The following is a 12,500-nucleotide window of genomic DNA, read 5'->3' as shown; positions in this document are numbered from 1 at the left end:
TACTTTCAACCTCCCACCGCAGACCCCACACTGCAGAACTAACTGATCATGATCCATGAGTCAGTATGAATTGTTTATTCATGAAAGGTAATCAGAAATGTCTACGCACACCTAATTAGCTTTTCTGAATTCGTGAAGTGTAAGAAACTGATATGAGAGATGATAATTATATATGATATGGTAAGAAGTAAAAGAGAAATAATCATATATAATATGGTCAGAAGTAAAGATTATTCATAAAAGGTAATCAGAAATGTCTAAACACACCTATTTAGCCTGCCTGAATTCGAGAAGCGTAAGAAACTGATATGAGAGATGATAATCATATATAATATGGTAAGAAGTAAAGAGAATTAATTAAGAAATGGTTTGGTCATTTTCATCATTTGTTCAGTGATGATAATGATGTCGAAAATTCCACACCACAGGAATAATTCCCTTGAATGATGCAAACGTTTCTACCGACGATTCATTCTTCGTAATTATAATTATATAATTATTCTCTCAAAATAGGCAGAGTCAAAACTAACTTTGATTAACGGAGTAATTCCGTTGTCTCTCAGAATCTGAAACACTATTTTACGAACGCGAGTAACTCACAGTGTATGGACAGTCTGGTGATTTTCTTGGATGTCCCGATGTCGTTGGAGACCTCACACGTGATGTCTTCCGTGTTGCTATCCCTGGTGACATCCGGCACCACCAGCTTGGTAGAATTGCTTCCTGTGATGATCTGGCCAGCCCGGTACCACCTGTGTGAGAGGAAAGGGAAAAATTGGAACCAGCTGGACGTTCAGTTGATCGAGTGATTGATTATGGCCACTAAAGGTGGTGTCAAGATGTCAAGTAATTTGTGAATACGTAAGTGCTTATAATCATTATATTCTTACTGATGAGAGAGAGAGAGAGAGAGAGAGAGAGAGAGAGAGAGAGAGAGAGTCTAGTTTTGCCAGTCTGCTAATCTATCTTCTATAATAATAAAATGCAAGTGGATCTCTTCTTGGTTGTCCTCCCCGGTTGACAGGTGGGGAGGCATGACACAGCCACCCACCCTCTGCAAACTTGTTTGTTCGCCCTGGGTACATAGGTAGCGGGGCAGGAGGATAGGGGAGACAGCGACAGCAGCACCGGGTTCCAGGACGCGTAGCTCGAGCCAGCAAGACAGAGATAGTTACGGACAAGTCTTCGCGTTAAATATAATTGAATTTTGAGCTCTAAGAATTTTCTCCCAAGTGACCGCGTTTCGGTATACAGCAAAGTTAGTTGACCTTCTCTTCGTTAAAACTGGCAAAATAAGTTTTATTCCATCAGAATAGAACCGTAGAAAAAAAAATAAAAGATTCCTTAAATACAAAAGAGGGACTAGAGATTTTAACAGAATTAAAATGAAGCCTTTTGTTCGTGGCTATGCACTAGCAACGTGAATTCACGAGCTAAATATTTTCCTGGGTTATGTACCTAAGAATCTTTTTAGTCGAGAAGGACAGAGATAAAACAATTAAACGTCGTGACGCGCAAACGAAAATAAAAATAATATAAAGGTATTAATTTTCGCGAAGACTGCAAGTTATTATTCCCCAGAGGTACATAAATCAAGACGAGATAGTTCTTCCTCGGCAGAATAAACGAGTTTTATAAGATGAAAAAAAATGAAATATTACAGAAGTGATTAAGTGATGAATAAAGGACAACAAACTTACAGCTCAATGATCAACAAGTGTTGATCTGTGGGGCTCATAGTTACAATTAGCTTGATTGTTCGTGAAAAAAAAATCAAGGTTAAATGTTAAAAATGTAATTATTTTATTTACAGTTACTGGAACAGTTTATGCCGTAATTCATTAAGTAAGATATACAATTCTGTGTGTTTATATACGTATATAACAAATATCTATGTATGTATGCATATATTACATATATGTATATATGCGAGTAATATATAATAATATATATATAGTATATATAATAATATATAATAATATATATTATATATAGTATATGTATATATAAGTAATAATATATTATAATAGACATACCAACATATGCACGTAAATATATGAGAAACATTTGCACCAAAGGAATTAGAATGAATCAACTTACTAATAAAAAGTAGGTTTTTTATATTTACAGTTATATAGTTGTGCCCTCTATAGCTCAACTATAGACACACACACAATATATATATATATATATATATATATATATATATATATATATATATATATGTTACTTGAATAATTGTGACTAACCAACCTTGACGGAAGGTAAACTAGCGTATAGCAGTTGATTTAAGTGGGATATGTTCTGGCGAAATGCATTGTTTAAGGCAATTTGTCAGTTTGTTCGTTTGGATTAATGGTTGTATTTTAAATTAGTTTAATTTTGTCTTAGATATTACTTTGGTTTATTTGTTATTTGGGTGATAAAAACAACAACCCCACCACCACAACAACTTTATGAACTGAGCAGATAAGGGAATCAACGATAAATAAAAAAAAGGAAATACCATAATTACAATCATAATTATGATTCGGGGTTCGATACGACTAACCAGAATGGAGGTGTCTTGATAGAATAAATGATAAAAAGTAAATAGTCAACAAACGTCTGAGAGAGAGAGAGAGAGAGAGAGAGAGAGGAGAGAGAGAGAGAGAGAGAGAGAGAGTGAGTCAGTCCAACCCACGTAGCTCATCCCGCCCCCAAAAAGTTTCGTTGGAGTCGAGGTGTTTGTATAAATAATGAAATGCAAATAAAACACAATCTTTTTCCCTTTTACAGGTAAACAGCGCACAGCTTTTAAGGCCCACACTCCAAACTCCAGCAGCTTATACGTAATTTATTTCACGACCATCTTCCTCGCGTCTTCGTGCGTGGCTATAATTTCCGACGCCTTTTTTCCTCAATCTTGCTGTGTGCTTGTGTGTGTGTGTGTGTGTGTTCGTGCGTATAAACGCTGGAGTGTGTATATGTATGTGTATAAACGCTGGCGAGCATGTATGCATGCATATATGTAGGTAGGTAGATAAGTGTTTAGGTAAGTGTTTGTGTGTTAAGTACGTATATATCTTGCTACGTTTACTTCCAGTTTCATTTTCTTGTTTTATCTCATGTTCCATTGTATGGTGCTTTTTTCTTTAATTCTGCCTGTTCTTTTCCATTCTCTCTCTCTCTCTCTTCTCTCTCTCTCTCTACGTTTACTTCCAGTCTCATTTTCTCGTTTTAATCAGTTTTATGTCATGTTCCATTGTATGGTTTTCTTGGTTTGTTCTTTTCCATTCTCTCTCTCTCTCTCTCTCTCTCTCTCTCTCTCTCTCTCTCTCTCTCTATGCTTACTTAGTTTCCTTTTCTTGATTTAATTACTTTTATCTCCCGTTCCATTGCAAGGTCTCTTTTTCTTCTATAATTCTGTCTGTTCATTTCCTCTCTCTCTCTCTCTCTCTCTCTCCTCTCTCTCTCTCTCTCTCAATATCACCTTCTCGTTTGGTCATTTCTAATTATAGTTTTTTCTCCTCCTCCCTTCTCCTTATCTCCATTGTGCATCCATTCAACCTATCCCTAATTATCTTCGTGATTCCTTCTCTCTCTCTCTCTCTCTCTCTCTCTCTCTCTCTCTCTCTCTCTCCATCCGGGCCACTATGCGAGTGTGGCACACCAGAGACGATTATTCAGATCTTTACATTGCATTTCATGATCTAAAACGCTGATTTCGGCAAGGCACCTTTAAAACTTAGTCTTTAAACGCAAGGCACTCGGTCGTAAGTAGTACATTCCCCCGTCGGGGCGATGACATAAGGCTCATTACGACCCGCAAATCACGGGGGAGTTTCGACCCAAGGGCCGGGAAAATGGGAGGCAATTACGAGATAACCAGCTGGCAAGAAACGGGAATGTAATTCTAAGTGCATGGGAAGGGGGGCTGTTATTTGTCCGTGGGGAAAGAACACGAGGGGAACGTTCGCTTGTTTTTTGTTTTTTTGTGTTTTTTTTTTTTACCCTTCCGAACGTAGATTCATCTCTCTTATAGGATCCGATGGCATACGGAAAGAACGATTCCAAATCCTAACCAATATTTAATGCAAAGGAATAGCTCATCAGTTTGTTATGGTCTGAATCGTGGAAAGATTGGCACAAAGCTTACGAAATGCGAAAGCAAACCATAGTCGAGGAATGTTTCTGTCGGGAAGGGAAAGATCATTTTATTTTTTCGCGTTAATTAGCGACGAGACAAACAGAAAATTCATTTTATCTATTACTGATGAAATGAGAAACAGCGACAAAAAATAGCGAAAGATAATGACTCGCAATGATTGCCTCATTATATCCTCGCAGCGCAATTAAGAATGACTTCCTATGACTTACTCATGAAAGCACACATTCTAACGACTGGCAGAAAATAATTAATATCAGAACTGGGAGGGAGCAAGTATGCCTCGAGAATTTACGCAGAAGACATTGCACTGCATTAAGAAATGGATGTGTCTTTTGTTCGCGCTGAATAAATAGTCAGTGACTTCGTGTGATCGAAAGAAATCTCATAAATAAGATGGGAAATGACACATATTTGCTTGCAAGCAAGATGCACACACACAATGAGTAAAATGATGAAAATGAAATCAAACTTATTATCTTTTGTTTGCGCTGTATAGCTAAATAGTCTGTGACTCGTTTGATCAAAACAAATTCAGAAATAAAATGGGAAATGACACACATTTGCTTGCAAGCAAGATGCACACACACAATGAGTAAAATGATACAAAATTAAATAAAACGTATTTTCTTTTATATACCCGTTAGTTTTTTATATATTCGTCTTTTTCCCACTGCGCGTATTCTTTCAAAATAAAATGAGAATTTAAGGGTTTTTTTTATTGAGTGAGTTACCAAAAAATATATATATATTATATATATATATTATTTATATATATATGTATATATATATATATATATATATATATATATATATATTATATGTATGTATGTATATATAAATGGAAAAAAATAAAAAAATCGACTGGCTACACAGAGTCAAATCGTAATAGTTCCCATTTCTCCATCTACACCTTAATGAGAAAAGGAACAGTCGGCACTGCGAAGGAGAGTTTGTTTGCATTCTGCCCTTTTTTTTCTCTCTCTCCAGAAAACGTCATTTTTTCAGATGAAACCAGATGCAAACGGAGGCTTAGAAATAATTCGCGCCGAGATTGAAGAACCAAGCAAGGGCGAAGGGAAAAATGAAGCATGCGTATAAAAAAAAAATAAGAATCCTTGTAAAAAGGATAAAAGCAATTAGGGTGCCATTTTCTGCGATTTAAAAATACAAGATCAAAGAGATGAGGGTAGATTGTAAAAAGGGACTTCACGTGATATTAAAGGTAATTATGGCGTCAGGTAACTTCGCAAGATTACTCGGTTCAGTGAGCACAAAGACGACCAGGAAACGAAAAATTCGCGAAGAACTTTGCAGTTTGAGGAACTGGAAAATGCGTAGTGAGTCGATTTGAAATTTGTTTTCTTTGTGTTAGTAGATTTCTTTTTTTTATTATTGCAAAATATTAAAATATACTTGAGTGCAGAACATTTCCGTTGGAAATGGAGGAGGTCCAGTCTGCTTAGAATAGTGTAGGAGGAGCTGACTGAAAACAACACTATATATATAATATATATATATATATTATATATATATATATATATATGTTGTTTTCAGTCGTCCTCCTCACTATACATATATATATATATATATATATATATATATATATATATATATATATATATATATAGTGTTGTTTTCAGTCAGCTCCTCCTACACTATTCTAAGCAGACTGGACCTCCTCCATTTCCAACGGAAATGTTCTGCACTCAAGTATATTTTGCAATAATAAAAAAAAGAAATCTACTAACGCAAAGGAAAACAAATTTCAAATCGACTCACTCCGCATACATACATACACACACACACACACACACACACACACACACACACACACACAGTTATATATATATATATATATATATATATATATATATATATACATATATGTGTGTGTGTGTGTGTGTATGTATGTCTGTATGTTGTATAGTACATATACATCACACATGTTAAGCCACAAACATCAATTTTGGTATTGAATTCAATGTACTTTGTGTTAATAGAAATCAAAATCACACCATTTGACACATCGTGAGTTTATCAGTCAAGTGTTCTTGTTATGTGGAAAAAGTAGATTTATATGCAACACATCATTTAAAAAAAGATAAAAAATGGGAGACACTGACTACCGAGCTTATGTCTCCACCCTTCCCCCGAAACTCAGTGGTACAACCAGGTGTTACCTGTATGTTAGGACGTTGGGATTAGCGTTGGCCGAGCAGGTGAGAACGGCGGTTTCCCCTTCTCTGTATCCGTCTTGGTCGTGCTTGATCATGACCTCCGGGGCGTACTTCACCTCTAGTCGTACCTGGTGGAAGATATAAAGGGTAGAGCCTTGAACAGTCCAGTGGAATTCTCACCTGCGCGGTGTCGTTAAAAGGTGTAGCGCAGTTTTTAAACTCTCAAGATGGGAAGAGGCGACGACAGGTAAAAGTATATTAATAGGTGATTGAATTTAAACTGCGATTTGAGTAGTTGAGTATGTATGTGTGTGTGTGTGTGTGTGTGTATATATATATATATATATATATATATATATATATATATATATATATATATATATTTATACACACACACACACACACACACACACAGTTAAGAGTGCCTGGAGAGCAAGATCTTTTGTCTTAACTCCAAGTCATTTTCAGTTTACTTATATTTTATGTCACATTGTTAAACCCGTTATATGTGTGTGTATGTGTTTGTTTGTGTTTATGTATTACATAGTATATACTGTACACGAAATCGTTCATTATTTTGATCACAAGATTTTCATTAATGTTAATGTAACTGGAAATGAAATAAGGATACAACAACAAAGCATTTCTTACCATGTCATAGTTTCTTACCATGTTGTAGTTTCCTACCATTTCGTAGTTCCCTACCATGTTGTAGTTTCCTACCTTGTAGTTTCCTACCATGTCGTAGTGTCCTACCATGTCGTAGTTTCCCACCATGTCGTAGTTTCCCACCATGTCGTAGTTTCCTACCATGTCATAGTTTCTTACCATGTCGTAGTTTCCTACCATGTCGTAGTTTCCTATCATGTCGTAGTTTCTTACCATGTCATAGTTTCCTACCATGTTGTAGTTTTCTACCATGTCGTAGTTTCTTACCATGTCGTAGTTTCCTACCATGTTGTAGTTTCCTACCATGTCATAGTTTCTTACCATGTCGTAGTTTCTTACCATGTCATAGTTTCCTATCATGTCGTAGTTTCCAATCATGTCGTAGTTTCCTACCATGTCATAGTTTCTTACCATGTCGTAGTTTCCTACCATGTTGTAGTTTCCTATCATGTCGTAGTTTCCTATCATGTCATAGTTTCTTACCATGTCGTAGTTTCTTACCATGTCGTAGTTTTCTATCATGTCGTAGTTTCCTATCATGTAGTTTCTTACCATGTCGTAGTTTCCTACCATGTCGTAGTTTCCTACCATGTCGTAGTTTCCTACCATGTCATAGTTTCTTACCATGTCGTAGTTTCTTACCATGTCGTAGATTCCTACCATGTCATAGTTTCTTACCAAGTCGTAGTTTCCTACCATGTCGCAGTTTCCTACCATGTCATAGTTTCCTACCATGTCGTAATTTCCTACCATGTCATAGTTTCTTACCATGTCGTAGTTTCCTACCATGTCATAGTTTCTTACCATGTCGTAATTTCCTATCATGTCGTAGTTTCCTACCATGTCATAGTTTCTTACCATGTCGTAGTTTCCTACCATGTCGTAGTTTTACCTCACCTTACCCATGTCGTAGTTTTTCTACCATGTCGTAGTTTCTACCAATGTCATAGTCTTTACAATGTTGTGACCATATAGTTTCCTATCATGTCGTAGTTTCCTACCATGTCATAGTTTCTTACCATGTCGTAGTTTCCTACCATGTCATAGTGTCCTACCATGTCGTAGTTTCCAACCATGTCATAGTTTCTTACCATGTTGTAGTTTCCTACCATGTCGTAGTTCCCTACCGTGTTGTAGTTTCCTACCATGTCGCATTTTCCTACCATGTCATAGTTTCCTACCATGTCATAGTTCCCTACCATGACATAGTTCCCTACAATGTTGTAGTTCCCTACCATATCGCATTGTCCTACCATGTCCTGGTTTCCTACCATGTCGTAGTTTCCTACCATGTTGTAGTTTCCTACCATGTCGTAGTTTCCTACCATGTTGTAGTTTCCTACCATGTCGTAGTTTCCTACCATGTCGTAGTTTCCTACCATGTTGTAGTTTCCTACCATGTTGTAGTTTCCTACCATGTCGTAGTTTCCTACCATGTCATAGTTCCCTACCATGTCATAGTTCCCAACCATGTTGTAGTTTCGTACCATGTTGTAGTTCCCTACCATGTTGTAGTTCCCTACCATGTCATAGTTCCCTACCATGTTGTAGTTCCCTACCATATCATAGTTCCCTATTATGTTGTAGTTTCCTACCATGTTGTAGTTCCCTACCATGTTGTAGTTTCCTACCATATCGCATTGTCCTACCATGTCGTGGTTTCCTACCATGTTGTAGTTTCCTACCATGTCGTAGTTTCCTACCATGTCGTAGTTTCCTACCATGTTGTAGTTTCCTACCATATTGCATTGTCCTACCATGTCGTGGTTTCCTACCATGTCGTAGTTTCCTACCATGTTGTAGTTTCCTACCATGTCGTAGTTCCCTACCATGTCGTAGTTCCCTACCATGTCGTAGTTTCCTACCATTTCATAGTTTCCTACCGTGTTGTAGTTTCCCCCCTATCATGTCCTTACCTTACAGACCTTACATCTTGTTCTGGTTTGCCCCAGGTGGCCCTCAGTGTGAGGCAACCTCTATAAAAAGTCTACCAGAGAGTTGCTAGTACAAATCTTCCGGTATATTTTGGCATCTTCCAATCTTGGATGGTCTGGGGATGCAGTTTAGATATTTGTCGAGCTTATTCTTAAACACATCTACGCTCACTCCTGTATATAATTCCTCAGATGAGCTGGCAACGCATTGAATAGACGCTGCATTATCGATGCTTGGTGGCGTAGTGGATTAATGTCCTGTGTGCTTTCCTTATTTTTCCTGGCCTATAGTTTTTGGGCACTATTAATCTACCTCTTGCTTGCTCTTTGCTGATATTTTTAGTTCATGATATTTTTTCTGCTATTCCTTCTATCTATTTCCATGCCTGAATTATCATGTAGCGTTCTCTTCTTTCTCTTTCTTTTAGACTATATAATTTTAAGAATTGTAGTCTTTCCCAGTAGTCTAGGTCCTTAACTTCTTCTATTCTAGCTGCCTAAAGGACCTTTGTACACTCTCTATTTGTGCAATATCCTTTTGATAGTGTGGGTAAACATATCCATATTGCAATATTCAAGTGGACTACGAACATATGATTTTAATAAAGCATAATCATGTGATTCAGCTTTTTCTTGTTTTGAAGTGCCGTAACAACATTCCCATTTTTGCTTTACATTTTTTGCCAACAGAGTTGCTATTTGATCATTGCATAACATGTTCCTATTCATCATCACACCAAGGTCTTTAACTGCTTCCTTAGTTTGTGATGTCTCATTATTAGGTCCCTTATATGCATATAGCTTTCTTTCTCTGTCTCCATAATTTATTGATTCAAATTTATCGAGTTAAATACCATCCTATTTACCTCTGCCCCATCAATATACTTTGTTAAGGTCTCTTTGTAGAGCGTTCCTATCTTCATCACAAGTAATTTCTCTACTTATTCTTGTGTCATCTGCGAAACTACTCACTACCGACCAAATCCTTCACATTATTGTCTAGTCTTCAATCATAATAACAAACAGTATTGCAGCTAACACCGTACCTTGCGGCACACCGGATATTACCTTGACTTCATCCGTTTATTTTCTCGTCGTTTGCAATAACTATCTGTTTTCTGTTGTGTAAAAAATTCTTTTAACCATCTTCCTACTTTATCCACGTATTGTGTTTTCTAATTTTCTTCGACTAATATATTTTGGTGGTCTACTTTATCAAAAGCTTTTGCAAAGTCTAAATAAACCACATCTGTTTTTCATTTCCGCTTTCATATTTTTGAATATGTTCTCACGGTGGACTAACAGTTGGGTTTGTGTACTTTTTCCGGGTACGAAACCATGTTGTCCTTTATTAAACAAATTATATTAAATGTTTCATAATATTTTTCTTCATTACCCTTTCATACACTTTTCATAATATGTGAATGTTAGACTCACAGGCCATAATATTACTTGCCTCTAGTCTTGATCCACTTTTGAAAGTAGGGGTAATATATAGCTAATTTGTGCTCATCATAAATCTTGCCTGTATCTACACTTTGTCTTAATAAAATATTGCAAGTGGCTTTGCGATAGAATGAACTACTTTCTTTAACAAAATAGCAGGAATTCATCAGGCCCTGCAGCAGCTCCATTTTTAATTTCATTAATAGCCTGCACAATATCAGCTTCATTAATATCTATGTCAGCTAAATATTTCACTATTTTCATCCCTCTTACTTCTATATAAATTATCTTCATTATCTATTCTAGGGGTGAATTCTCTCTTATATCGTTCTGCCAGTATGTTGCAAATTTCCTTTTTTTCATTCGTTAATCTCCCTTCAATTCTCAGAGGGCCTATTTCTATTCTTCTTTTATTCATCTTCTTCGCATATGAGTATAATAGTTTGGGGTTTTGCTTGATATTAATAGGGTTTTTTCTCCAAGTCCCGTTTTTCATGTTTCTTTTGAATTGATATAATCTTTTTGTTCTGCATTTTATATCTCTTACTTTTTAGTTCTAATAACTTTCCATGCATTTTTTTTTTTCTTTTTGCAAGACCTTTTTTCCACTTTCCTGATTTTCTGGAACAAGATCCTTCTGTCTCTTGGTATGCATGAATGATGTTTACTTTTCTTCTTCGGTATATGGTGGTTATGCTACTATCATTAGTTTGGATGGGAGTTCAGACTACTGGAGGTCAAAACTTATTCGTTTATAATTGTCAGTTGCACTTATGTATACGTACACAGACATATTTGTGTTGTGTGTGTATTTATGTACGTATATGTATGTATGTAAGCCAGTGCGTGCTCTAAATATAACTTATATTTATAAAAGTATGTGAATTAGGTAATTGTCACGTAAACAAAAATGTAAGTCGAATCCTACAACACCAGATACGTTTTTAGCTACATTTTTTGGTCCATGGCCGCTATGGATTCCTTCCCCACCCCTACTAACCCCTACCACCCCCGACCTTCCTTCCCCTTCACGTACCTGCTTTGAGAAAGCGTGATGGAGGGCGGGATTGGATGCAGTGCAGGTGAAAACCGAATTATGGTGCTGTCTGTTGGCCACGAAGTTCAGGGTGGATTTGGCGTTGCTCCGGTGTCCGTCTTTCATCAGCTCCTCCGTGTACCTGACGCCCTCGCTCACGACACGGGCCGATCCGTCAAGCCACTGGATCTGGGCAGGGGGGAAGGGGGGTGCGTTGACGGTTAAAAGAAAGTGAAAACTGGAGGGGGATGAAGATGGGCTGCTATTTATATACAGAGGGATACATTTGTTTATAGTGTATTTCTGATATTTTATGTGTATATAGTATATATATATATATATATATATATATATATATATATATATATATATATATATATATATATATATATATATATATATATATATAGGGGAAGGTGGGGCAAAACGGCACGGGTGGGTAATATGGACCACAGCCGTTTTCTTGGATTCTTGGTGCTACCACCTCGTGGGATGTGTATGTACTAAATCTTTAGTTCCTCAGTCAGCTGTAACATAAATGCTATTTGAAAGCCATCTTTTGTTTATGTGCTAAATTCCCCTGAAATTTTCACCACCTCCTGATCTACTGGTAAGGGTCGGATAAAATCGTGTTAGTAGGAACACCGTGACTTATAATTTAATGCAACACTGCACAAGTCTTTAATATTATCCCGTGAATAAGGCTGACTAGAGGAAACTACACGTCCAGCCCCTGTAGTCTGTTGAGGTTGTTGTCAACATATTTATTGCCATGGGGGCAAAACGACACATTTGCGCCTGGGGTAAAATGGCACAGTGGTCCATTTTACCCTAAGGTAGTCTGCTTTACCCTCAGATACAATGCAGGCAAATATTTTACATTTATATTAATTATTATATTCAAAATAGCCTCTGCTGTTTATTATATCCCATAATGTTCTTTAAAATTGTCTGTTTTCTTACAGAGATTCCAGTATTTATTATTTCTTCATAGAGTTAGGCTTTCCCTTTGCTGGCTCTAATTAGAGCCAGCGCAATAATTTCTTATTTTATTGATTTATTTATTTATTTATTTATTTATTTATTTA

The 12,500-nt window shown here is 36.6% G+C and overlaps 1 protein-coding gene across 2 annotated transcripts in view; it reads right to left on the bottom strand.

Moving 5' to 3' along the window:
- The window catches only part of LOC135218468 (irregular chiasm C-roughest protein-like), a 114,135-nt gene that overhangs the window by 47,852 nt on the left and 53,783 nt on the right, over positions 1-12,500 (bottom strand). For both annotated transcript variants that reach the window (XM_064254795.1, XM_064254804.1), the window contains 3 exons: positions 11,413-11,601; positions 6,331-6,455; positions 601-752 (listed from right to left, as the gene is read on the bottom strand). In XM_064254795.1, the coding sequence (XP_064110865.1) occupies positions 601-752; positions 6,331-6,455; positions 11,413-11,601 (466 nt within the window). The remainder of the gene's footprint in view (positions 1-600; positions 753-6,330; positions 6,456-11,412; positions 11,602-12,500) is intronic.

This window comes from Macrobrachium nipponense, chromosome 19 (genome assembly GCF_015104395.2).
Source record: "Macrobrachium nipponense isolate FS-2020 chromosome 19, ASM1510439v2, whole genome shotgun sequence".
Classification (NCBI taxonomy): Eukaryota; Metazoa; Arthropoda; class Malacostraca; order Decapoda; family Palaemonidae; genus Macrobrachium; species Macrobrachium nipponense.
This window is presented reverse-complemented; position numbering and strand designations above follow the sequence as displayed.